This window comes from Dipodomys spectabilis, unplaced genomic scaffold, assembly GCF_019054845.1.
Source record: "Dipodomys spectabilis isolate Male_0828 unplaced genomic scaffold, ASM1905484v1 ptg000210l, whole genome shotgun sequence".
Taxonomy (NCBI): domain Eukaryota; kingdom Metazoa; phylum Chordata; class Mammalia; order Rodentia; family Heteromyidae; genus Dipodomys; species Dipodomys spectabilis.
Window position 1 is genome coordinate 7638074 of NW_024870887.1, and position 27686 is coordinate 7665759.

General features: G+C 44.3%; 1 protein-coding gene across 8 annotated transcripts in view; it reads left to right on the forward strand.

Annotated features, from left to right (window-relative positions):
- The first annotated feature begins 5483 nt into the window (after positions 1-5483).
- The window catches only part of Birc6 (baculoviral IAP repeat containing 6), a 212831-nt gene continuing 190628 nt past the window's right edge, over positions 5484-27686 (forward strand). For 3 of the 8 annotated variants that reach the window (XM_042696668.1, XM_042696669.1, XM_042696670.1), the window contains exons 1-2: positions 5701-5992; positions 25376-25557. In XM_042696668.1, the coding sequence (XP_042552602.1) occupies positions 5746-5992; positions 25376-25557 (429 nt within the window). In that variant the 5' untranslated portion in view covers positions 5701-5745. Of the gene's footprint in view, positions 5993-25375; positions 25558-27686 lie in introns of all 8 variants that reach the window. The other 5 variants (XM_042696666.1, XM_042696665.1, XM_042696667.1 and 2 more) reach the window with 5 other exon arrangements.

The following is a 27686-nucleotide window of genomic DNA, read 5'->3' on the forward strand; positions in this document are numbered from 1 at the left end:
CTAAAGGCAGGTAAAGGTAGAGGTTTTGGCAAGTGATCTATAGGGAGAAAGTGGCTCAGTGGTAGAGTGCTTGCCTAGCATGCATGAATCTCTGGGCTTGATTCCTCAGTACCACATACACTGGCATGGCACTGTGGCTGAAGTGGTAGAGTGCTAGCCTTGAGCAAAATAAGCTTAGAAACAGCACTCAGGCACTGAGTTCAACAAGCCCTAGGCCTGGCCAAAAGAAAAAAAAAAGACTCATAGGGAGAGAGTGAGGGAAGGAGTAATCATGTCCAAAAAGAAATGTACTCGTTACCTGACTTACTATGTAACTGTCACCCCTTTGTATATCACCTTTATAATAATGACCAAAAAATAAGAAAAAAGTGACCCATCACTCCAAGAGCATTTTCTCTACCATAATACCTACCTGCTCTTGTGAAGCAGATCAAGACTGAGAGGTCTGTCTGTCCCTAGCACATGATATATAGGACAAAAAGTACTGCCAGCAGTGGGAAACTAGAATCTAAAATCAAAGGTTAGATAATGATAGTTTGCACTGGTGGAAAATGAAGGTTTGCAGAATAAATGCAATGTCAATTGCCTCACTGCAAACAAATAATAAAGGGGAAAATAATCTAATCAGCAAAGCCAAGACAGGCTTAAGGGCACAGGTGGTAATTCAAAATATTTACTGGAAGGACAATCAGAATTGAGGTTGCCTAAGAGGATGAAATGAGGGCCTGGGGTCCCCTTCCGGGCTGGGCATTACATTTTGGTGCTAGTGCTGTCCAGAAGGGTAGACATTCCAGCTATTTTCTCGTTTTGTGGGGACGGGAATGAAACTCGGGCTCATACTTTCTTTTTTTTTTTTTTTTTTGTTGGTCGTGGGGCTTGAACTCGGCCTGGGCGCTGTCCCTCAGCTCTTCAGCTCAAGGCTAGTGCTCTACCACTTGCGCCACAGCGCCACTTTTTCTGCTTTTTTCTCTTTCCAGCTTTTTCTGCTTATGTGGTGCTGAGGAATTGAACCCAGGGCCTCATGCATGCAAGGCAAGCACTCTACCACTGAGCCACCTTCCCAGCCCCCTTATTTCATTTTTTTTAAACCACCATTCCTGGTGTGTCCATGTTCATTCTCAGAGACTGTAGAGACCAGAGCCCCAGAAAAATTTTTATTTAATTAATTTTATTGAGGTAACAGGGATTGGACTCAAGAGTCTGGTACATGTAAGATCCTCTACTACACCAGCCACGCTCTTAGCCCTTTTGTTTGTATTTTGATTTTTAGATGGACTCTTGATAACTATGAGCTGACTTTAGAAATATTCCTGCCTTAACCTCCCAAGTAGCTCAATTATGCATACGTGCCACCATACCCAACCCAGATAATGTTTTGACCATCCTCACAGGAATTTAGTCTCCAAAGTTTTAGACAAAAATCTTTTCTTTTTTTTTGTACTTAAAAGAATATGTTATAGTTAATTGCACTAAGTGAAATTACCGAACAAATTTAGTGTGGTTAGCTTTAGAAAAGCTATGTACATATGAACATATAAGATGACGTTAAGTGAAATGAACCCCAAGACAGGGACACAACCTGCTTTTGTTATTTCTTGCTATTGTTTTTAGCATATCTAAAATGTACTATGTGATTTTTTTGTTTCTTTTGTATGTTCTTCCCCCACGGTATAACCCCTGTTTTCACTGTATTTGAAGTTGGTGTCCTGCATCTTGTATATATTTTTCTAATTTGGGGAGGGGAAGGGAAATAACAAAATGCTGAAACAATGATACAGGTTGACCTATTGTAACAATGACATGTACAAGACACTATGTTGAAATCTAACTTTACAACTTGGCTGGGGGAGGGGGGAGTTGGGGGAGGTAAGGAGGGAAGGGATAATAGGGGAAAAACAAAGGAGGAGGTAACAATGCTGGATAGGAAATCTACTCATTACCATTCTCATTAACCCCTCTGTATATTATTTTTACCAAAAAAAAAAAAGTAGAACAAGAAATGAGGGCTGAGAATGTGGCTTAGTGGTAGAGTGCTTGCCTAGCATGCATGAAGCCTTGGGTTCAATTCTTTAGTATCATCTAAGCAGAAAAAGCCAGAAGTGGTGTTGTGGCTTAGGTGGTAGAGTGCTAGCCTTGAGCAAAAGAAGCTCAGGGACAGTGCCCAGGCCCTGAGTTCAAGCCCTAGGACCACCCAAAAGAAAAATAAGACATGAAAGGAAAACTATTTGCCATTATGTCTCTGTATTTTCTCTTCACATTTGTTAAATCACAAATAAAAAGTACATGATACTGGGTGCCAGTGGCTCACGCCTATAATCCTATTCATAAGTTAGGTAATGAGTAGCACTATTATTATTATTATTTACTAGTTCTGGGGCTTGAACTCATGGCCTGTACACTGTCCCTGAGCTTTTTTTTTTTTTTTTTAAGTCATAGGGCTTGAAATCTGGGCCTGGGCACTGTCCCTGATCTCTTCAGCTCAAGGCATTATAATGCTCTACCACTTTGCGCCACAGCACCACTTTCAGCTTTTCTGATAGTTAATTAGAGATCAGAGTCTGACAGACTTTTCTGCCTGGGCTGGCGTAGAACCGTGATCCTCAGATCTCAGCCTCCTGAGTAGCTTGGATTACAGGCATTGAATCACCAGCATCCCGCTGTCCCTGACTTTTTGTGCTCAAGACTAGCACTCTACTACTTGAGCCACAGCTCCATGTTCAGTTTTCTTGGTAGTTTATTGGCGATAAAAGCCTCCATGGACTTTCTTGTCCTGGTTGGCTTTGAACTGTGATCCTCAGATCTCACCCAGTCATAATTTTTGGTTAAACAGATTCTTCCAGATGCATATTAACTTCATGAAGCCTGAATTTTGGCACTGGGTGTAATTTTGGAGCTAACATGTTATTGTTCCCTTGCCAGCATTTCCCTGCTGCAAATGATCACATCCAAATCCCACATGTCTGTGTCCTGTGACAGCCTGTCTCTGGCATCTTTCCAGGATACTAGAATCCTCTGATGTGAAACAAACTGAATCTGGGAGGAGTAGGGAACTCTAATTCCTCTCCAATGATAAAAAATGTGTGGTTTGTTCTCCTCCTTTATTCTGAGGGTCAATTAAAAAAAATTTACATGGCCAGGGATGTGACTCAGTGGTAGAGTTCTTGCCTACTATGCACAAGACCCTGTGTTCAATACTCAGGACATCATAAAACAAACACACACACACAAACCCAAAAGCCAAGCTCTAGTGGCTCACAACTAGCCGATTCAGCTTAATTGAAAGGCTCAGCTTGGAAAGATCAGTTTGAAGCCAGCCTGAGCAGAAAAATACTTGAAACACCTGTGGGGGAAGGAGTTGGGTACAGTAGCTTGTGTCTGTTCCTTTGTGTGTGTGTGTGTGTGTGAGTGTGTGTGTGTGTGCGTGTGTATGGGGGGGTCAGGGGAGGAACGTGGGGCTTGAATTTTGTACCAGGGCACTGTCTCTTGGCTCTTCAGCTCAAGCCTAGCGCTCTACCACTTGAACCACAGCACCATTTCTGTTTTTCTGGTGGTTAATTGTAGATAAGAGTCTCATGAACTTTCCTTGTTCAAGCTGGCTTTGAATTGCGATCCTCAGATTTCAGCCTACTGGTGCCCGCCGTTATTTATTTAATTTTTAACAACACTAATAGAATTTATTAAACATATTAAAAGTGACACATACAATTTCAGATTTTTCAATGAAAGGCATTTTTCTGTTCCAGGGACAAAGAGGCTCTCCTGAAAGAAAAAGGCAAAGTTTCTTTGTATGACTAATTCTACATAATGTGTCAAACACAGTAAGTCACAAATTCTCTCACAGGAAAGTGTTATGAAACAGATCACACTGTTCCAGGTGTCAGTTGTGGATAGAATTAAGTTATAGGAAGCATGTAATCAACTAAAGCACCATTTTTAGAGTTATGGGGATGAACACAAACTAACTCAAATACTTGCATGCCTTTTTTAAAGGTTTTGCTACCTGAACCCTGCTTTGACATTCAAAAAAAAAAACAAACAAAAAAACAAAAAAACCCAAAAAAATCCAAAACCAAACCCCCAAAACTTTGGTCCAATAAAACAGACAAAAGTTTTACAGTTATTTCTTTGTACTTATTTTGATTACCAATCCTTTTGTATATATTTTAACCATTAATTACAAAATGTGTATCACACAGTATGTATGTTATTAAAAAGGAACACAAGAGCTGGGAATATGGCTTAGGGGTAGAGTGCTTGCCTAGCATGCATGAAGCCCTGGGTTCGATTCCTCAGTACCACATAAACAGAAAAAGCTGGAAGTGGCGCTGTGGCTCAAGTGGTAGAGTGCTAGCCTTGAGCAAAAGAAGCTCAGGGACAGTGCCCAGGCCCTGAGTTCAAGCCTCAGGACTCGCAAAAAACAAAAAAAATACCCCCCCCCCATATATGTGTGTGTGTGTGTATAAAAAGTATGTGAAAAACTGCAATTAACTTACAGACATAATAAACTGAAGAATTTTCTCCCAAGTTTTTCTTTCATTAGAAACTATTTGGTAGGAATTGAACCGTGTACTGACATTTTTAATAAAACCTGAGATTTGAATACTTATGATTATCTGGTTATCTTGTGGGTTTTTTTTTTTTTTCTTTTTTGCCCGTCATGGGGCTTGAACCCAGAGCCTGGGCACCATCCCTGAGCTCTTCAGCTCAAGGCGAGCGCTCTACCCCTTTCAGCCACAGCACCACTTCTGGTCCACCAATTGGAGATGAGTCTCGCAGACTCTCTTGCCCAGGCTGGCTTTGAACCGAGATCCTCAGACCTTCAAAAGGCCTCACTTCAAAACAGTATGGTGATCAGTGCATCTTTTCAAGGTTGTGACTACTCAATATGACTGCACTGTGCACAAACACATCCGCAAAGCAGAGGATGTTCACATTCACTCCGTTTCGTCCTCTTTACTCTTGAGTTCAGGCTCGGGCGTTTCCCCGGGCTTTTGTGCTCAAGGCTAGCGTTCTACCACTCAAACCCCAGCTGCCCTGACTGGCCTCAAACCCCGGTCCTCAGATCTCAGCCTCCTGAGAAGCCGGGATGACAGGTAAGAGCCGCCGACGCCCGGCTAACCCTGACATTTTTATTCAACCATCAGGGTGGGAAGTAGGGAGACCCAAGCTAGGGGCGTCGTGGGTCGTTTATTCCCGGGTGGGACTGAGGCCCGGCCGAGGCGGCGAGGCGCGTGCAGGGAACGGTCAGGGCCCCGCCGGAACCGCTGCGAAGGGCCTCAGGGCCTACCAGACAAGTCTCGCGGGTCCGGTCCCCGCCTAGCAGAAACACTCCGAACCTCAGCACCGCCCTTCCCGCCAGGAACGGGGGTTGCTCCGCGGATCTCCCGCGCCAGCCACTCCCAAAGCTCGCAGAAAGAAACTGGGACGTTGAGGACGCGGAGCTGGCCGGACCAGGGGCGCGTGGCAAGCCGGAGGGCTCCCGCGCATGCGCCGCCCGCCGGCCTCCGCCCCCCCCCCCTTGTCCCCGCCTCTTTCGCTCCACGTCCCCGCCTCCTCCATCGGCCTCCCGGCGAGCTCGGCCCCGCCGGCCGACGTCCCGCGTGCGTGCGGGCGCCTGACTTCACTTCCGGCTAACGCGCTCCGCTTGCCCCCTGGCCCCGGATGGTGACTGGCGGTGGTGCAGCACCTCCCGGGACTGTCACTGAGGCGCTTTCCAGTGTGATTGTGCTGAGCGCAGGCCGGAAGATGGCGGCTGCGGCTGCGGCGGCCTCCGGCCCGGGCTGCTCCTCGGCGGCGGCGGCGGGAGCGGGGGCGTCCGGGGTCTCCGAGTGGCTGGTGCTGAGGGACGGCTGCATGCGCTGCGACGCCGAGGGGCTGCACAGCCTCTCCTACCACCCGGCGCTCAACGCCATCCTGGCCGTCACCAGCCGCGGGACCATCAAAGTCATCGACGGCACCTCCGGGGCCACCCTACAGGCCTCGGCGCTCAGCGGTGAGTGAGTGCGGGGAGCCGGGCGGGAGCCGGCCGGCCGCGGGCGGAGCCGGGCCGGCGGGATGCGGGCGGTGGAAGCCGCCCAGCCTCCGAGGCTCGGCCCCGGAGGGAAGCGGGAAGCGGGTAGCGGGAGGGCCGGGTTGGGCCGCGCGGGGCCGGGGGCTCGGGCCTGGCCGGGGCCGGAGGCCTGGGACCTGGCCGAGGAGGACTTGGGGACTCGGCGACCGCCGCTGGAGGGAGAGACCGGGCCGGTCGGGGAGCGGTGGGAGTTGCCTTTCGGGCCTAGGGCGTCGGGTCCGGCGGGGTGCTCGGGGAGCGGCGGGGAGGCCTCGGGGCTCGGCGCTGGGCTAGGCTGGGTTCCCGCCCGGGGCGCGGAGCAGCGCTGGGGCCCGCGCCTCGCCGGACCGGAGAGAAAGGCTGGAAGGGTTGATCCCGTGGGCGAGGTGGGTGGCTGGAGGCGAGGGGCGGGGAGCCTCGGAACCGACTTCCCCGGTAGAAGGAAGAGCTGGGTCCCGCAGGTGCGCGGACCCCCCGGCGGGCTTCGTGTCCGGGGTGGGGTGTGGGGGGGGCCGGTGGCGGTGGGGGTGGCGGTGGCGGTGGGGGTGGGGTGGGCCGGCGATGGGGGCAGGGAAGGAGGTAGGCGGGCCAGCTGCCTGTTCGGTGAAGCCCAAGACCGGAGGACTGTGGCCCTGGGCGAGAAAGGCGAGACCCTGTTTCCTAGCACGGAGCTTCCCTCTTACCGCTCCTTACCCCACTCCCCCGGCGCCGGGATAAATCTGGATCCTACGGTTTGGAATTGAGTGAAACTTCAGGCCCCATCAACTTGTTTTCACTTGAGCGAGCCAGATTGTGGTTTGGAGGTACGGCTGCGTCTCCCCATTGGAGGGAAGGACTTGGAGGTGGTGTACACGTCGGGCCAGGGGTAGGACTTGCAGCATGCACGAGGTGAAGGCTCGCTCGGTGGACCGCTTGGGTGCGTGTGGTAATTGCCCTGGCTAAGTTCTGTTCGGTTTGGCTGAGATGACATTTCATTTGTGGTTAAATGATGAGTGGCTTAATTTAGATGGTTATAGGTTAAGACTGGAAAGTTAGTATATGAGTGAATTCAACTCATACACAAAGATAAAATCATACCACTGCAGTTAGCCAAATGGAAGTAGTTATGTGGTCTACCAATTTGCTGGTATTTTAACAGACATATGAGGAGACGTTTACTGTGTGAGTAATAATGTCTTTATTAGAGTAAATGGCAATTTAGGTATACAAAGGTAAAATTAGAGGTGGTAATTTTTGTTAATGTGAGACTTGCAAAACAAGTGGCATATGTTAGGTTACTCGTGAATATGCTACTGGAATACGTCTCTAAGTGATGTCTACCAGAAGATTTTGGATAGTGGGCTTGGGATCTTTTCTTTTCTTGTAAATGACAGGAAGGATGTCAGTTCCTGCAACTTGATCTTAGCTTGTCATATATGTGAAAGGGAGGTGCTCACTAGTAATGAAGTCTCTATTATTTCATTTTATTTTATTGTCGGTCATGGGGCTTGAATTCAGGGACTGGGCGCTGGCTCTGAGTTTTTTTGCTCAAGGCCAGAACTCTACCACTTTGAGCCACAGCACCACTTCCAATTTTCTGGTAGTTAACTGGAGATGAGTCTCATGGACTTTGCTGCCCTGGCTGGTTTTAAATGGTGATCCTAAGATGTCAGCCTCCTGAGCTGCTATGATTACAGGAGTGAGACACCTGCACCCTGTTGGTCTCTCTCACTCTCTCTTTTTAAAGTTCACTTAAGATATTACAGATCTGAATGAAGATGAATAAAGAATAATTACTATCAACAACAGTGTATCCCAGCATAAGAAACAAATATTACAGAATTGAATCCTCCCCTCAGTCTCACTAATTGCATTCCTCTAACCCTCTCCCTTCCATATATATCCTTAATTTGATTCTATCATTGTCATACACATCTATACTTTGTGCCATATGTTTATGTTCCTGTTGTTGGTCGTGAGACCTAAACTCTGAGCCTGTGTGCTACCTATCCCTCAGGCTCAGGCTAACGCTCTACCACTCTACCACTTTTAGCCACAGTGCCACTTCTGGGTTTCTGTTGGTTAATTGGAGTTAAGAGTTTCATGGACTGTCCTGTATGGTTTGGCTTTGAACTGTGATCCTCAGATCTCAGCCTCTTGAGTAGCTTGGATTACAGGTGTGAGCCACCAGTGCAGGGCTTTTGTTTATATCTTTTATTCCTAGTATTTTCAATTTTTAAAAAAATTCAGAATGTCTACTAGGATTTATATAGGAAGTCATATTAACAAAAGTATTCAAGTGAATTGGCTAGAAAGAGGAATTTTTTTTTATTTTTTAAATTTCTATTTATTTTTTGTTGTGGGCTTGAACTCTGGGCCTGGGTGCTGTTCTTCAGCTCTTCAGCTCAAGGCAAGCACTGTACCACTTGAGCCATAGCACCACCTCCAAGTTTTTAGTGGCTAATTGGAGATAGAATCTCACGTACTTTCTTGCCCTGGCTGGCTTTGAACTGCGATCCTCAAATCTCAGCCTGTGGAGTAGCTGGGATTACAGGCGTGAGCCACCGATGCCCAGCTAGAAAGAATTTTATGGGTGTCTTTTGTGTCTGGAGGCCAAGTTTGAGAACAATGATGTGTGTCAGAGTTTGTTAAAAATAATTGTGCATTTATATACTTGTATATGGAAAAGAAGAAAATACTTTAGTGGTAGATTACTGAAGAGAAGGGTTTTGGAGTTAGGCATTGGTGGTTCACTCCTGTAATCCTAGCTACTCAGAAGATTGAGATCTGAGAATCACAGTTCAAAGCCAGCCTGGCTAGGAAAGTCTGTGACTCTTCCAATTAATTACCAAAAAAAAAAAAAAAAGAGTGTGATTTAGATGCATAATAGGAATGTAAAGGTAGATTCACAAAATGTGGCACTGATTTGAGATAAACTAGGGGGTGTATAGGTATTGTTAATTAGAAAAGTATGGGATAGGATACAATTGCATATGGTTAGGAGGATTGAGTATGTGATTAAAAACATAGTTTATGGCTAACAAAAGTATTGCAGGAAAACGTTTTGAGATTAACCAAAAATAAGTTCTGAAACTTTTATATGTTTATAAACTAAATTTCCTGTTTTTCTGTCTTACTCTTTTACATTTTTATTGGCACCAATTGGTTTTAACGGGAAATTTCTTTTTTGTGTAGCCCTGGGGCTTGAACTTAGGGCCTGTGTATTGTTCCTGAGCTTTTGTGCCACTTGAGCCACAGCTCCACTTCTGGCTTTTTTGGTGGTTGATTTTGGAGATTGGAGGCTCAAGTACTTTTCTGCCCAGGCTGGTTTTGAACTATGATTCTTAGATCTCAGCTTCCTGAGTAGCTCGGATTACAGGCATGAGCCACTGAGCCATGCCTTCTTGTCACTCTTCCTCGTCCCTGAGCTCCCCCTATTCCCAAACCAGTCTCAATAAACTTCATTTTTCTATTTTCACACATGCATATGAAATATTCCTATTTGTGCTGGCACTGAGGCTTGAACTCAGGGTCCATGTGCTGTCCCTTAACTTTTTTGCTCAAGACTGGCACTCTGACTTGAGCCCCATAACTCCATTTCTAACTGTTTTTCCTTTGGTGGTTTATTGGCAATAAGATTCTCAGGGAGCTAGGCACCAGTGGCTCATGCCTATAATCCTTGCTACTCAGGAGGCTGAGATCTGAGGATCATGGTTCAAAGCCAGCCTGGGCAAGGAAAGTCTGTGAGACTATCTCCAATAAACCACTAGAAAATTGGAAGTGGTGCTGTGGCTCAAGTGGTAAAGCACTAGCCTTGAGCAGAAGAGATGAGGGACAGTGCAGTGCCCAGGTCCAGAGTTCAAGGCCTCCCCCGCCTCGCCCCAAAAAATGATTCTCAGGGACTTTCCTGCTCAGGCTAGCTTTCAACCTCAATGTTAGATCTTGTTGTCCTGAGTAGCTAGGACTACAGTTTTGTGAGCCACCAGTGCCATAGTTAGGATTACAAGAATGAGCCATGGGCACCTTGCTTACTTCTAATGATTAATACATGGTGACAATCTAAAAAGAATAGGGATAAGGTGCCAGTAGTGATCATGGACCTAACATAACCCCTTCTCATCAGTTCATGGACAGTGAGCTAAGTTTCTTTTTTCTTTCTTTTTTTTTTTTGGGAGGGGGGGTCCATTTGTGGGGTCTGAACTCTGGGCCTGGGCGCTGTCCCTCAGCTCTTCAGCTCAAGGCTAGCACTGTACCACCTGAGCCACAGCTCCACTTCCAGCTTTTTTCTTTTTGCTTATGTGGTGCTGAGGAATCAAACCCAGGGCCTCATGCGTGCAAGGCAAGCTCTCTACCACTGAGCCACCTTCCCAGCCCTGAGCTAAGTTTCTTTCTGCATAAAAGAAAGACATCTTTGAGGAGATTAAGAATTTGGTAAGCATACAGAGTGGTATGCCTTATGGATGTATGGGGTTCAGTTTATAAGGTCATGGGTAACGGATAACTTGTTAGTGTAGATTGGAAATAATGGGAACAGGACCTTTATATTTATGTCTTCAATTGAGTGGTAGGATTTTTTTTTTTTTCTGCCGGTCCTGAGGCTTGAACCCTGGACTTGGACACTTTGCTTGAGCTTTTTTGCTCAGTGCTAGCTCTTGAGTTGAGCCACAGCTCCACTTCCAGCTTTTTTGGTAGTTAATTGGAGATAAGTCTCAGGGACTTCCCTGCTAGGCTGGCTTCAAAAATGGCTTCAGGGCTGGGAATATGGCTTAGTGGTAGAGTGCTTGCTTAGCATGTATGAAGCCTTGGGTTCGATTCCTCAGTACCACATAAACAGAAAAAGCTGGAAGTGGTGCTGTGGCTCAAGTGGAAGGGTGCTACTAGCTTTTAGCACTGAGAGGCTCAGGGTCAGAGCCCAGACTCTGAGTTCCGACCCCAGGACTGGCTAAAAAAAAGGTTTCAGACTTCTATCCTTGGATTCCAGCCTTCTGATTAGTTAGGATTATAGGTATGAGCCACCAGTGCCTAGCAAGATGGTCTCTTCCCCCAGACCCCCAGTTGTGGGGCTTGAATTAAGGGCCTGGATGCTATCCCTGAGCTTCTTTTACTTAAGAAAGACTAGCCCTCTATATGATACACAACATCATTCCTGGCTTTTTGAGTAGTTTATTGGAGATAAGAGTCTCATGGACTTTCTGACCAGGCTGGCTTTGAACCATGATTCTATTTTTTTTTTTGTCGGTCGTGGGGCTTGTACTCTGGGCCTGGGCGCTGTCCCTGAGCTCTTCAGCTTAAGGCTTGCACTCTACCACTTGAGCCACAGTACCACTTCCGGTTTTCTGAGTGGTTTATTGGAGATAAGAGTCTCATAGTCTTTCCTGCCTAGGCTGGCTTTGAACTGAGATCCTCAGATCTTAGCCTCCTGAGTAGCTAGGATTACAGGCGTGAGCCATCAGTGTGTGTCAAGATGATAATTTTTAAACTGTCTATTAATATGTTTTCAGATTATCTGATCTAAAATGTTTATAAATACACTACTAGATTAAGAGCCATTGGTTATGCATAGTCTAGGCATGCTCTGTTAGAATATTTGTGAGTTAGAATTTCTGATGCTCTGAGCAGATCCCTTGGCTGGCATTCAGTGACTCCATGATCTAGCCTCTTCCAGTCTCTAGTTTTAACTCTCTGTTTTGCAAGGCTGGTTCATGTAATTTTCTCACTAGTAGTTTTGCTTGTTCTTGGAATTCAGGTTTCTTTCCTTCAGTCAGCTGGGCAAATCTTACTCATTTTTCAAGACTTAAAGTATATCTTAACTTCCCAATCCTTTAGCCAGACATGAACCCATAAACATATATTAACGTTCCTTTCAGCAGTTTGAAAGCTTACTACTCTGCTGTCCTGAATACCTAAATTTCTTGTTTTTATGTATATAAATATATATTTCTCGTATTTCAGGATCTTTATAGAAAGATACTTAGTCTACTATAATTAGTTTTCCCCAGACAGTAACTCATGTTTTAACAAAAAATTAATTCATATTGTTTATTTGATACATGTCTACCAGTGAGTTTGTTAGAGGCTTCCTTATATACTAATTCCTAAGTAGAGATGTTCCTGACTGTTAAAAATAGCTTATTTATTTTTTTAGAGCAAAATAGAGCAGAAAATACAAAATTCCCATATATCCGTTTTCAGATTTGTACAACCTCCCTCACTGTCAGCTTGGGACCCAACAGTTGTTTATTTATTTGTTTGTTGGTCCTGGGGCTTGAATTCAGGTCCTGGGAGCTGACCCTGAGCTTTTTATTCAAGTCTATTGCTCTACTACTTCAGTCATAGCTCTGCTTCCAGCTTTTTGATGACTAATTCGACATAAGAGTCTCATGGGCTTTTCTGCCCAGACCGGCTTTGAACCTTAGTCTTCAGCTCTCAGCCTCTATTTTTTTTTTTTTTTATTGTTTCAGATATTTTTATTGTCAAGGTGATGTACAGACAATTTCTCAGCCTTTTGAGTAGTGAGGATTATAGGCATGAACCACCAGAGCCTGGTGTTGTATGTTTATTACAGTAGATGAACCTATACATCATCACCCAAAGTCTATAGTATAGAAAGGCTCACTCTTGGTGTTGTACATTTATGTGTTTGGACAAATATATAACAACATGTTTACAATTACAATGCCACAATTTCACTGCCCTAAAATCCTCTTTCTGCTTGTTCACTCCCAGCTCTCCCCTTCTCTTTTGCCAACTATAGTCTCCATAATTTTTTTTTTTTTTGTGGTCATGGAGCCTGAATTCTGGGCCTGGGCACTGCCCCTCAGCTCTTCAGCTCAAGGCTAGCTAGCGCTCTACCACTTGAGCCACAGCGCCACTTCCTGCTTTTTCTGCTTATGTGGTGCTGGTGAATCGAACCCACGGCCTCATATATTCAAGGCAAACACTCTACCACTGAGCCATCTTCCCAGCCCCTAATTTTGCTTTTTTTTTAGAATGTCATGGTTGAAATCATACAGTATTAGATTTTATTTATGTATTTATTTATGTATTTATGTATTTATTTATTTATTGCGGCTCGTGAGGCTTGAACTCTGGACTTGGGCCCTGTCCCTGCGCTCTTCAGCTCAACGCAGGCACTCTACTGCTCAAGCCACAGGGCCACTTCTGGTTTTCTAGTGGTTTATTGGCGATAAGAGTCTCATGGACTTAACTGCCCAGGCTGGCTTTGAACCATGATCCTCAGATCTCAGCTTCCTGAGTAGCTAGGATTACAGGTGTGAGCCAATGGTGCCAGGCTATACATGTTTAAAGTAGTTGTGTTGTGTGTGTATCTCCTGGGGCTTGAACTCAGGGCCTGAGTGCTGGCCTTGATCACAAATGATCAAGGCCAGCACTCTTCTACTTGAGCCCCACCTCTTAGTTGTAGATAAGAGACTCATGGACTTCCCTGACCAGGATGGCTTTGAACTTTAGTTTTTAGATCTCAGCCTCCTAAGTGGCTAGGATGATTAGAGGTATCTGCTACTGGCACCCAGCCACTTCCATGTCTTTTTTTTTGGGGGGGGGAGAAGGGGGGTTGGTTGTGGGGTTTGAACTCTGGGTTTGGGTGCTGTCCCTGAGCTCTTCAGCTCAAGGCTAGTGCTCTCTACTACGTGAGCCACAGCACCACTTCTGTTTTTCTGGGTTGGTTAATTGATCAGAGTCTCACAGACTTTCCTGCCCAGGATGGCTTTGAACCGTGATCCTCAGATCTCAGCCTCCTGAGAAGCTAGGATTTCAGGCGTGAGCCACAAGTGCCCAGCTTCCATGATTTTTTACAGTGTGAAAAGCACATAACATTTTAAGATTGAGTGGTATATCTGTTGTCTGGGTGTACCACAGTTTATTCATATTCACCAGGACATCATGCTCGCTTCCAAGTTTTGAAAATTATGAATAAAGTTGTTAAAAACAACTGTTTCAAGGATTTTGCATGGTTATAACTTTTAAATTCATTTGGGTAATTTTTTTTTTCTTTTTCTTTCTTTCTTTCTTTTTTTTTTCTGTTCCAGTGCTTGAACTCAGGGCCTAGGCACTGTTCCTGAACTTTTTTTTTTTTTTTTTTTTTTAAGTCAAGGCTAGTGTTATTCCATTTTCCACAGCTCCACTTCCGCCTTTTTTGGCAGTTAATGGGAGAGTTTTACAAACACTCCTGCCCAGGCTGGCTTCAAATTTCCATCCTTAGCCTCCTAAGTAGCTAGGATTACAGGCATAGGCTAAGGACACCTGGCTTCATTTGGGTAAATTTTAAGGAGTCTGATTGTTGGATTATAAGGAAAAAGGTATGTTTACTCTTTTAAGAAAACTGCCAAACAAAGTGGCTGAACCATTTATTTGCATTCTCACCTTCAGTGAATGGAGAAATCCTGGTTTTTGAATCCTGTTCTATCTGACAGTTACAATGTTTCAGTTTCTGGCTATTCTGATAGATTTCTGTGTTAGTTGCCCTACCACTTTGGGCCACTTCCCAGTTTTTCTGGTGGTTAATTGGAGGTAAGAGTATCATGGACTTTCCTTCCTGGGCTGGCCCCGTTGAGTAGCTACAATTACCTATGATCCACCAGTGCTGGTCTCTGTAGTAGATGATGTCATGCGTGCTTAGCATGGATGTGCAGAATGCCATGTGAATACAAAGGAGGAGGGAGTGTTTTCATTTTTAGGGGAATAAGAAAGCTTCTTAAAGAAAGTAGCATTTAGCCAGGCGTTGGTGGCTCACGCTTGTTGTAATCCTAGCTACTCAGGAGGCTGAGATCTGAGGATTGCGGTTCAAAGCTAGCCCAGGCAGAAAGACCTCCAATAAACTACCAGAAAACCCCAAGTGGCGCTGTGGCTCAAGTGGTAGGGCTCTAGCCTTGAGCTGAAGAGCTGAGGGACAGCACTCAGTCCCAGAGAGTTCAAGCCCCATGACCGACAAAAAAAAAAAAAAAGAAGCATTTACCATAAGGGGGGGGGGGAGGGAGAGGAGACAGAGAGAGACAGAGAGAGAGAGGGGGAGAGAGAGAGAGAGAGAGAGAGAGAGAGAGGGAGTCAGAGAGTTTTCACCAGTCCTGGGGCTTAAATTCAGGATGCTGTCCCTTAGTTTTTTTATTCTTCTCTTCTTTCTTTCTTTCTTTCTTTCTTTCTTTCTTTCTTTCTTTCTTTCTTTCTTTCTTTCTTTCTTTCTTTCTTTCTTTCTTTCTTTCTTTCTTTTCTTTCTTTCTCTTTCTTTCTTTCTTTCTTTCTTCTTTCTTTCTTTCTTTCTTTCTTTCTTTCTTTCTTTCTTTCTTTCTTTCTTTCTTTCTTTCTTTCTTTCTTTCTTTCTTTCTTTCTTTCTTTCTATAATTTGTTTTAGAGGTGATGTACAGCAGGGTTACCTTTACTTAGGTCAGGTAATAAGTACATTTCCTTTCACATACTGTCATCTGTCCCTCATTCTCTCCCTCCCGTCTCCACCCACCAGTTGCATAGTTCATTTTCATCCATGCTCCGTGCAGCCAGTGCACTCCACTGTTGCACTCCCTTTTTCCTCTGAGTGTGCCCTCTCCCCACCTTCTGACAGACGACGTGCATGTGACTACATATATAAGGTAAAGAATACAGAAAAAGAAAAAATAATTAAAGAATAAAATCCTTTGTTTCCATATCTTTGGAGTTCAGTTCATTATGTATATTATTTGATATCCATATGAAGAGGTGCTTGGGTAATTACACCTCTTTTGGTCTCACTATATATGAGTATCTAGAATTTTGTGTAATTTGTCATGTCTCGTTATACTTTAAGTCTAATTTCTGCATATCAGGGAGAACGTGTGCCATTTTGTCTCCCTGATCTTGGCTTACCTCACGTACAAAATTTGTTCTAGTTCCATCCATTTCTCTGCAAATGACATTATTTTTTCTAATGGTTGTGTAAAATTCCATTGTACATAGGTAGTACATATTTTGGATCCACTCATCTATTGTGGGGCATCTGGGTTTCCATATCTTGGGTATTGTGAACAGTGCAGGAATGAACATGGTGCAGGTGTTCTTATCATATCTTGGCTCATGATGCTCAGGGTAGATGCCTAGAAGTGGTATGGCTGAGTTGTAGAGAAGGTCTACGTTTAGTTTTTTGAGGATCCTCTAGACTGCTTTTCAGAGTGGTTGTACTAGTTTACATTCCCATCAGCAGTGCAGTAGGGTTCCTTTTCCTCCATATCCCTGCCAGCATTTGTTGTTGTCAGAATTCAAAATACTGGCCAATCTTAACTGGGGTAAGATGGTATGTCAGAGGTTGTTTTGATTTGCGTTTCATTTAGGGCCAGGGATGAGGAGCGTTTCCTCATGTGTTTCTTTGCCATCCTTACCTCTTCTTCTGAGAAGTCTCCTTGCCCATTTAGTAATTGTTATGAGAGGTTTGGGAGGGGTTAGTTTCTTGAGCTCCTTGTATATTGGTCATTAAGCCTTTGTCGGATATATTGCTGGTAAAGGTCTTTTCCTAATTGGTTGGCTGTCTTTCTACTTTAGTAACTACATCCTTAGCTGTGCAGAAACTTTTTATTTTAATGTAGTTCCACTTGCCCAGTCTCTTTCCTGTCTGTTGTGCCCTTATGCCCTTGAGTTTTTTTGCTCAAGGTTAGCATTCTACCACCTGAGCCACTGTTTTTGTTTTTGTTTTTTGTCTGTTGTGGGGCCTGAACTCTGTGCCTGGGTTCTGTCCCTGAGCTCTTCAGATCAAGGCTAGTGCTCTACCACTTGAGCCACAGCACCTCTTCCAGTTTTCTGGTGGTTAATTGGAGATAAGAGTCACAGACTTTCCTGCCTGGGCTGGCTTTGAACCGCAATCCTGAGCTCAGGGACAGAGCCCAGGCCCAGAGTTGAAGCTCCACAACAGACAAAACAAAAAACAAAAACAGGGCTGGGAAGGTGGGCTCAGTGGTAGAGTGCTTGCCTTGCATGCATGAGGCCCTGGATTGGATTCCTTAGCACCACATAAACAGAAAAGGCAGGAAGTGGCACCGTGGCTCTAGTGGTAGAGCGCTAGCCTTGAGCTGCTGAAGAGCTGAGGGACAGCGCCCAGGCCCAGGCCCAGAGTTCAAGCCCCATGACTGACCAAAAAAAAAAAAAGCACAGTGCCCAGGCTTAAATGTTTCAAGTAGAGCTTAGGCATACATTTTATTTTTCCCTTAAAAGGTTGCCAGCTAGTTTTAATGAGCAGTTAGGTTTAGGGGTTCAAATGTTAAAACAGAATCTTAGATCAACAGGATAATTAGTATGTCTGAGGTAAATGGTAGTTTAGCTTTAAACATTTTTTTTTTTGTGTAAGAAAACAAGTTAACAAAAGCTATCCCATTAAAAAAGAAAATTGGGTTATATCAGTTATACCAGGAGAGGGGATTTTTTTGTCTCTACACAGTTAACACTGTATTTCAATCTTACCCCCTCCATCTCATTCCCTGCACCATTCTTTCTAAGGAACAGTGTCCCCAACAGATTTTCTTGTTCTATTTTCATAGTTGTGAATAGTCTACTTTGACACTATTCAGTCTTCTTTACCCTCTTCTCTAGACATACCCACCCTCCCACATAGTCTGTTTCTCTTTTTCTCATCCCCTTATTGATCACCAGCTTTTGTTTGGTTTCTGTGTTACTCTCATATATTTTCTTTCTTCATTCTCTCCTCTCCTCCTAAGTAGTCTCTGAACTTGCAACTCATGGTCTATGTTTAGTCATTTAAGCAATTATGTATATGGATGTTTATAGTTATGTACGTGTCCGTGAATATGAATCTTAGGTCTAGCTTCCACATTTAAGTGACACTATAACTATAACTATATATATATTTTTTTTCTGGTTGGGCTTGAACTCTGAGCTTGAGCGCTGTCGCTCAGCTCTTCAGCTCAAGGCAAGCACTCTACCACTTGAGCCACAGCACCACTCCCCGTTTTCTGGTGGCTTATTGGAGATAAGAGTCTCACAGACTTTCCTACCTGGGCTGCCTTCGAACCGTGATTCTCAGATCTCAGCCTCCTTAGTAGCTAAGATTACAAGCTCGAGCCGCTGGTGCCCAGCCAATATTTTGTTTTTTGAGCTTGTCTTGTTCATTATACCTTCTCATTGCATCAATTTTCCTGCAAGTGACATGATTTCATTTTTTTATGGCTGTGTACTATCCATAGTATGTATACACCACAGCTTTAGTTACATTGTTTGGTTATTGTGAACACTGTTGGAATAAGCATGGATAGGATATACAGGTGTCTTTTCTGGTATACTGATTACTGTCCTTCAGATATATGCCCAGTAGTAGAATGGCCAGGAACTAGGAAAGATTTTTAGGCTTTTGAGAAATCTCCATGTTTTTCCACAGAGGCTGTACTAGTTTACATTCCCACCAACAATGTATCACGGATCCTCTTTCCCCACATCCTATCCAGCATTTGTTTTTTGTTTACTTGACAGCTATGACTCTCACTGGAATGGGGTTGGAGTATCTATGTGGTTTGGATTTGCATTTCCTTTAAGGCTAAGGATGTGGAATACTTACACTATCTGTTAGCTGATTGTATTTCTTGGGAGAACTGTCTATTCAGTTTGTTTTCCCATTTGTTGATTCATTTCTTGCTGTTTAATTTCTTGAGTTCTTTGTATACTCAAAATATTAATCCATTATCTGTTAAATAGCTTGCAATTAAAAAAATTCACTCTGTGGATTCTGGTTCTGATAATTTTTCCCTCCCTCCTTCTCTTCCTCCCTATCCCCCTCCCTCCTTCCTCCCCTCCCTCCTTCCCTCTCCCCTCCCTCCCTCCTTCCCTCTTCCTCTTCCCTCCTCCTCTCTCTCCTCCCCCCCCTCTTCCCCCCCCCTTCTCCCTTCCTCCCTTCTTTTTTCCTGTCCCTTTCCTGGTCCCAGTTGAACATAGGACCTGGATGTTGTTTCTGAGCTTATGTGCTTGAAGCTAGCATTTCTACCCCTTGAGCCACAGCTTAACTTCCAGATTTTTTTTTTTCTGGTGGTTAATTGGATATAAGCATCTCCATTGAGCTTTTTTTTTTTCTTTACCTTGAGCAGCTAGGATTACAGGTGTAAGCCATCAGCAGCCAGCTTTATTTTATTTTATTTTATTTTGTCAGTCGTGGGGCTTGAATTCTGGGCCTGAGTGCTGTCCCTCAGCTCTTCAGCTCAAGGCTAGTGCTCTACCATTTGAGCTACAGCGCCACTTCCGGTTTTCTGGTGGTTTATTGGAGATTAGAGTTTCACGAACTTTCCTGCCTGGGATGGCTTTGAACTTCCATCCTCAGATCTCAGCCTCCTGAGTAGCTAGGATTACAGGCGTGAGTCACCAGCGCCCCGTCCAGCTTTATTTTATTTACTTATTTATATACTTACTTTTGTGCCTGTCCTGGGGCTGGAACTCTGGGCTTGGGCACTGTCCCTGTGCTCCTTTATTTTTATTTACTTTTTTGGTCGGTTGTGGGGCCTGAACTCTGGGCCTGGGTTCTGTCCTTCAGCTCTTCAGCTCAAGGCTAGTACTTTACCACTTGAGTCACAGCACCACTTCCGGCTTTTTTCTTATGTGGTGCTGAGGAATCGAACCCAGGGCCTCATGCATGTAAGGCAGGCACTCTACCACTGAGCCACCTTCCAGCCCCAGCTCCTTTTTGCTCAAGGCTGTGTTCTACCACGTGAGTCACAGTGCCATTTCCGTTTTTCTGTGATTAATTGGAGATAAGAATCTCATAGACTTTCTTGCCTGGTCTGGCTTCAAACTGTGATCCTCAGATCTTTGAGCTCTCCTGAGGCCGGTTCCTTGAGTCTTTCTTTTTCTTTTTTGTCGGTTGTGGCACCGTCCCTTAGCTCTCAGCTCAAGGCTAGCACTCTACCACTTGAGCCACAGCGCCACTTCTGGCCTTTTCTGTGTATGTGGTGCTGAGGATTCAAACCCAGGGCCTCATGCATGCAAGGCAAGCACTCTACCACTGAGCCACCTCCCAGCCCTGCTTTTTTTTTTTTTTCTTTTTGCCAGTCCTGGGGCTTGAACTCAGGGTTTTCACACTGAGCTTCTTTATGCTCAAGGCTAGCACACTACCACTTGAGCCACAGCGCCACTTCCAGCCTTTTCTGTTTATGTGGCATTGAGGAATTGAACCCAGGCCTTCATGCATGCTAGGCAAGCACTCTACCACCACTAAGCCACATTCCCAGTCCCCTGAGGTGTTTTTTTTTTTTGGTCGGTCGTGGGGCTTGAACTCTGGGCCTGGGCGTTGTCCCTCAGCTCTTCAGCTCAAGGTGAACGCTCTACCACCTGAGCTACAGCGCCACTTCCGGTTTTCTGGTGGTTTATTGGAGATAGGAGTCTCACCGTCTATCCTGCCTGGGCTGGCTTTGAACTGCGATCCTCAGATCTCAGCCTCCTGAGTAGCTGGATTACAGGCGTGAGCCACCAGCGCCCGGCTTTTTTTTTTTTTTTGCTCAAGGTTAGCACACTGCCACTTGAGCCACAGCTCCACTTTTGGCTCTTTATGTAGTTAATCTGCCTAGGCTGTCTTTGAACTATGATCCTCATATCTCAGCCTCCTGGGGAGTTAGTTTATCAACATGAGCCACCAGAGCCCAGCTTTTTTTTTTTTTTTAAAGTTTTGACTTTCTGGCAGTTAGGTTTAAACTCAGGACCTTGGGCTTCCTTGGCTAATTGTCTTGGCTTATTTTCCCAGCTGATGCTTTACCAATTGAGCTGCTCTCCATCCGTTTTCTTGCTGTTTCTTTTGCAGATGGAATCTCCTGTACTTTTCTCCAAACCATGGTCCTCTACATCTCAGTCTTTTTGGCTTTTTTTGAGACAAGTTCTTACTATATAACTCTGGCTAACCTAGAACTCACTATGTGTAGCCTGGCTTGGCACTAAACTCATAATGCTCCTACCTCTATGTTTCTAGTGCTGACTCCTGTGATTACTTCATTCCTGGTTTTAATTGCTTTTTATTTTTCTTTTTTGCCATAGTTTATTTTAACTCAGCATAATTTATTTATTTTTTTGGTCCAGTTGTGGGGCCTGAACTCTGGGCCTGGACGCTGTCCCTCAGCTCTTCAGCTCAAGGCTAGCGCTCTACCACTTGAGCCACAGCGCCACTTCCGGCTTTTTTCTTTTTGCTTATGTGGTGCTGAGGAATCGAACCCAGGGCCTCATGCATGCAAGGCAAGCGCTCTACCACTGAGCCACCTTCCCAGCCCAGCATAATTTATTTTTGAACCAACTGAAGCCTCTTAATATGGTTTTATCAAAATGACAGTTTAGGGGAAGAAAGTGTCCTCATACTAGGGACAGGCTGAAGGAGAAAAGAAAGGGAATAAAGGAGGGCAGAGACAATTGAGCTATTAGTGATATTTAAACATTTTGTTTCACTTTGTATTAAAAATGGTGAGCTTGCTAGGCACCAGTGGCTCACGCCTATAATCCTAGCTACTAGAGTCTGAGATCTGGGGATCTGCGGATCTGTGGATCATGGTTCAAAGTCAGCCTGGGCAGGAAAGTGAGATTCTTATCTTCAAATAATTACAGAAAAGGCTCAAGTGGTACAGTGCTGGCTTTGAGCAAAAGGAACCCAGCACTTGGGTCTTGAGTTAAGCCCCAGGACCCCCCAACAAACCAAAACCTACTAACCAACTCAACAAACAAAAAAACAGTGAGCTGGGCTCTGTTGGCTCATACCTTTAATTCTATCTACTCAGCTGAGGTCTAAGCATCACGGTTCATAGCCAGCCTGGATAGGAAAGTTGATTAATAATCACATAAAAAAGCTCAAGTGGTAGGTACTAGATTTGAGCCCTAGGGACAGCACTCAGATCCACAGTTCAAGCTCCAGGACTAGCAACAAACAAACAAAAAACAGTGAGTGAGCTCTGGTAGCTCATCCTTTTAGTTCTAGCTACTTAAGAAGCTGAGGTCTAAAGATCAAGGTTCAGTGCCAGCCCTGATAGGAAAGTCTATGAGACTCTTACCTCCAGTCAGCTAGCAAAAACAGAAGTGAAGCTGTGGTAGAATACTAACTTGCAGTGGAGAAAGCTAACAGACAGTATCTAGGGCCTGAGTTCGAGCCCCAGGCATTGCACTTCACCAAATTGTCACTTAATATATTAATGACCACATGAAACGGTTGATGTATTTAAAAACGTTTGGAAGCATTGATGATACAGTAAACATTTTGTTTTTACTTTCTTGGCAGTACTGGGCTTTGAGGGCATTTTTTTTTTTTTTGCCAGTCCTGGGGCTTGAACTCAGGGCCTGGGCACTGTCCCTGAGCTTCTTTTTGCTCAAGGCTAGTCCTCTACCACTTGAGCCACAGCGCCACTTCCAGCTTTTTCTGTGTATGTGGTGCTGAGGAATCGAACCCAGGGCTTCATGTTTACTAGGTGAGCACGCTACCACTAGGCCACCCTCCCAGCCCCAGTACTGGGATTTGAATTTGGTAGGCACTTTAGGACTTGTCATGTCTCCAACAATAAAACACTTCTTTTAAAAAAATCATTATTATAAAGGTGATGCATAGAGAGGTTATGGTTTCATAGATCAGGTAATAAGTACATTTCTTTCTGAACATTTCCAACAAAACACTTCTTAAAGCTAATGGCTTAGTAAGAAGAATTCTGAGCTGGGCGCTGGTGGCTCATGCCTGTAATCCTAGCTACTCAGGAGGCTGAGATCTGAGGATCGCAGTTCAAAGCCAGCCCGGGCAGGAAAGACCGTGAGACTCCTATCTCCAATAAACCACCAGAAAACCGGAAGTGGCGCTGTAGCTCAAGTGGTAGAGCGTTCGCCTTGAGCTGAAGAGCTGAGGGACAGTGCCCAGGCCCAGAGTTCAAGCCCCACGACCGACAAAAAAAAAAAAAGAATTCTGTTATACACACAAGCACATGTACACACATGCATGCACCTATATGCCAGATGTTGATAAATGTCATAAGGAAAATTAGAGCTGGTTTGAGAGTTAAGTTTGTGTTAAAAGTGTGCTGTTAGATGCATTAGGAGTGTCTATATAAAGTAGTGTTTTAAGTGGGTGCTGGTGGCTCATGCTCTAATCCTAGGTACTCAGGAGGCTGAGATCTGAGGATCATTGTTTGAAGGCAGTAAAGTCCATGAGAGTTAATCTCTCCAGTTAACCACCAGAACGTGATGCTGTGACTCAGAGTGGTAGAACTCTAGCACTACCAAAAAAAAGAAAAAAGTATTTTAGCAAAAATCTGAATGATGCAAGATAGCAGCAGTTCTAGTTTCCAGGGGAGCTTTGTGCCTATCTGTTCCTCTATTACATAAAAACAGCTAGTTAGATTTTTAATATGTTTGGGTAGACTTTGACTTTAGGCTTCAGATATAGGCTGTGCAGTCATCTGGGAATTCTGGTGTTTTCTAAGTACAAAACAGGCATTGCCTTCCCGCCTGCCTCCCTGCCTCCCTGCCTCCCTGCCTCCCTGCCTCCCTGCCTCCCTGCCTCCCTGCCTCCCTGCCTCCCTGCCTCCCTCCCTTCTACCCTTCCCTTTCCTCTCCTTCCCTTCCCTCCCCTTCCCTTCCCTCTCCTCCCCCCTCCCCTTCCCCTCCCCTCCCTTCCTCTCAATCTGTCTCTGTCTCTGTCTGTCTGTCTGTCTGTCTCTGTCTCTGTCTCTCTCTGTCTTTCTGTGTCTCTGTCTGTCTGTCTGTCTGTCTGTCTGTCTGTCTGTCTGTCTGTCTGTCTGTCTGTCTATCTATCTCACTTGAACTCAGGGCCTGGGCACTGTCCCTGAGTCTCTTTGTGCTCAAGGCTAATGTTGTACCACATGAGCCATAGCGCCACTTCCAGGGTTTGAGTGGTTAGCTGGAGATGAGAGTCTCAAGGAGGGCTTTTCTGCTCAGGCTGGCTTTGAACAGTGATCCTCACATCTCAGCCTCCTGAGTAGTTAGGATTACAGGCAGGAGCCACTGGTACCCAGCTTGGATGCTGTGTTTGAGCTCTCTGTCTCTGTCTCTGTCTCTGTCTCTGTCTCTCTCTGGTCAGTAGTGGCTTGAACTCTGGGCCTGGGCATTGTCCTTCAGCTCTTCAGCTCAGCCTTCTGAGTAGCTAGGATAACAGTCGAGAGCCACTGATGCCTGGCTTTATGACTGTTTTTAAGGTGAATATTATTAGAATTGGTTGGTTGTGGGGCTTGAACTCCTCAGGTCCTGGGTACTGTCCTGAGCTCCTTTTTTTTTTTTTTTTAAGGCTAACATTCTGTCATTTTGAGCTACAGCTCTACTTCTGGTTTTTTGGTGGTTAAGTTGGAGATAAGAGACTCACAGACTGTCCTGCCCGGGCTGGCTTGGAATTGTGATCCTCAGATCTCAGTCTTATAAATAGCTAGGATTATAGGTGTAAGCCACCAGTACTTGGCAGTAACCAGCTTTGAAAAACAATTTTGGGGGCTGGGAATGTGGCTGAGTGGTAGAGTGCTTGCCTTGCATGCATGAGGCCCTGGGTTTGATTCCTCAGCACCACATAAGCAAAAAGAAAAAAAGCTGGAAGTGGTGCTGTGGCTCAAGTGGTAGAGCACTAGCCTTGAGCTGAAGAGCTGAGGGACGCGTCCAGGCCCAGAGTTCAGGCCCCACGACCGGACCCCCCCCCCCAAAAAAAAAAGAAAAAAAAAAAGAAAAAAATTTTGTTCATATGAAAATTTCAGCTTGAGTGTAATAACTTTTAGAATTTATATGTATATATTTATACTATACTGTATTAGAGTTCAACTCCACAGTTAGAAAAAAAAACAGAACTGGGAAGGTGGCTCAGTGGTAGAGTGCTTGCCTCTCATGCATGAGGCCCTGCATTCAATTCCTCAGCACCACATAAACAGAAAAGGCCATAAGTGGTGCTGTGGCTCAAGTGCTAGAGCACTCACCTGAGCTGAAGAGCTGAGGGATAGTGTCCAGGCCCAGAGTTCAAGCCTCAAGACTGACAAAACAAAAAGAAAATATGGTACATATACAGCATGGAGTTCTATTCAGATATAGAGAAAAATGAAATTATATCATTTAAAGGAAAATAGATGGAAGAAGAGATAAGCCAAGGCCAAAGAGTCAAATATTACATTTTTCATTCATTGATCAATTGTAGACCTAAAAAATACATGTTGACAAATATATACATACACATGTACATGTGTATGTATGTGTAACATGATGGTAGTGAGCTTTCAGGGGACAATGGGGAGGGAGGGAAGGAAAGAGAATGATGAAAGACAATCAAAATACAGATGGGATTATATATTGTATTTGGTTATGATTTGAACATTTTTTTAATGGACTGTTTGTCTTAAAATCTTACATGCTGAATTTTTGTTCTTTTAACAGCAAAACCGGGTGGACAGGTGAAATGTCAGTACATTTCTGCTGTGGATAAAGTTATATTTGTGGATGATTATGCAGTAGGGTGTAGGAAAGACCTTAATGGAATCTTGTTGTTAGACACTGCTCTGCAAACTCCAGTTTCAAAGCAAGATGATGTGGTTCAGCTTGAGTTGCCAGTTACAGAGGTAAGTTGAAATAAATGTACTCTTCTAGACTTACAGTAGTCTCTGACCTGTCTTTAAGGGTGTTACATAGTTCCCACGATAAAACCAAAGAATTGCGTTATCAGTCACACTTTAAATAATTGTCTTTCTTTTACATAACTAATTGATGTTTATTGAAGTATTTTAGGCATAAATTTTGTATTAGTATAGGTTAAACAGCTATAACAGAGATCCCAGAATATAGTGATTTAATCACCTAGATTGTCCAGTAACAGTCAAGGGCTAAGTATAGACCAACTTCCCTAACTTGGATTAGCTGTGGTAGCTGTTAGCTATTAGGTTTAATAGCTATTCCACACCCTGTGTCCCCTCTCCCCCAGGTTGGTCATGGATCTTGAACTCAGGGCCTGGGCACTGTCCCTTAGCTTTTTTGCTCAAGGCTAGTGCTTTACTACTTGAGCCACAGTTCTACTTCTGTTTTTCTGGTGGTTAATTAGAAATAAGCGTAACACAGACTTTCCTGCATGGGTGGGTGTGGAACCATGATCCTCACATATCAGCCTCCCAAGTAGCTGGATTACAGGCGTAAGCCACCAGGGCCCAGAAAAGGTGTCTAACCATTTCCCAGTTTGCAAAGAAAGGAAGAGAGGGAAAAGGCATCTTTCTTTTTCGCACTTCTCTATCTCATTTGTTCTTGTTTTCTTTCTGTCTTTTATTCATCTCCCCTAACCTTTACCCTTTCTTGTATTTATCCCATTGGATAGAATTTAGTTCTATTGTCCATACCAAGCTGAAAGACAGATAAAGAGGTGAGAGGTGTAGTTTCTTTCTTTCTTTCTTTCTTTTTTTTTGTGCTAGTACTAAGACTTGAACTTTTTTTTTTTGGGTCATGGGGCCTGAACTCTTGAGCTCTTCAGCTCAAGGCTTGTGCTCTACCATTAGAGTCATAGCTCTACTTCCGGCTTTTTCTGCTTAGGTGGTGCTGAGGAATCGAACCCAGGGCCTTATACATGCAAGGCAAGCATTCTACCACTGAGCCACCTTCCCAGCCCCAGATTTGAACTTTTTTGGGTGCTGTCTCTTAGGTTTCTATTTCTCAAGGCTAATGCTCTACCATTTGAGCCACAGCTCCACTTCTGGCTTTTTTGTGGAGATTACTTTAGTTGGAGATTAAAGACTATCATTTGTCCTGTCTGAGCTACCTTTTTTTTTTTTTGTCGGTCCTGGGGCTTGAACTCTGGGCCTGGGCGCTGTCCCTCAGCACTTCAGCTCAAGGCGAGCACTCTACCACTTGAGCTACAGCGCCACTTCCGGTTTTCTGGTGGTTTATTGGAGATAGGAGTCTCACGGTCTTTCCTGCCCGGGCTGGCTTTGAACTGCGATCCTCAGATCTCAGCCTCTTAAGTAGCTAGGATTACAGGCGTGAGCCACCAGTGCCCGGCTGAGCTACCTTTTAATTGAGAATCTCAGATCTCAGCTTCCCGAGTAGCTGAGATTATAGGCATGAGCCATGGGTTCTCAGCTGTTACTATTACTATTTTAAAAATTATGTTAAAATTTGTTGTTATTATTAAGGAATTGTTCAGAGGTTACTTTTACATAAGTCATGTAGTGAGTACAGTTTCTTGGGCATTGTTACTCCTTCCTTATGAAGCATCTGAAAACTTGTTAAGTAAGTCTCAAGTCAGGATATTTTCCTGCTGTATGTACTGGAAATAAATGGTAGGTATGTAGCTGTCTTCTACTTTCTCTTCCATTTTGCTTGTTGTTACAAAAGTAGCTACTGCTATTTTCCTGTTTACCTTGCATAATTCCAAGTGTTGTTCACATAATATTCCTTGTAAATATTCATTTACTTGTTACTGATTTTCCTAAAATAGGGTCCTAAGCTGGGTTTAATGAGTGTAGATACATTCTTTATCTTATATCAGCTGTGTATTTGTGTTAATAGTTCCTATCAGATTATGTGAATAATATTGCAGAAGACTTTTTTATGTTAATTGCTGAATGTCAAGTATAGTTTGAATACTTGAAGCTCATTGGAAGACTTTACATTTATCTCTTTACAGTTTTATTTATTTCATTTATGTTCTGTTGATCCAGTTTTCTGTATTGATTTTGTTTATAATTAGGAAATTTTAATATGTGGT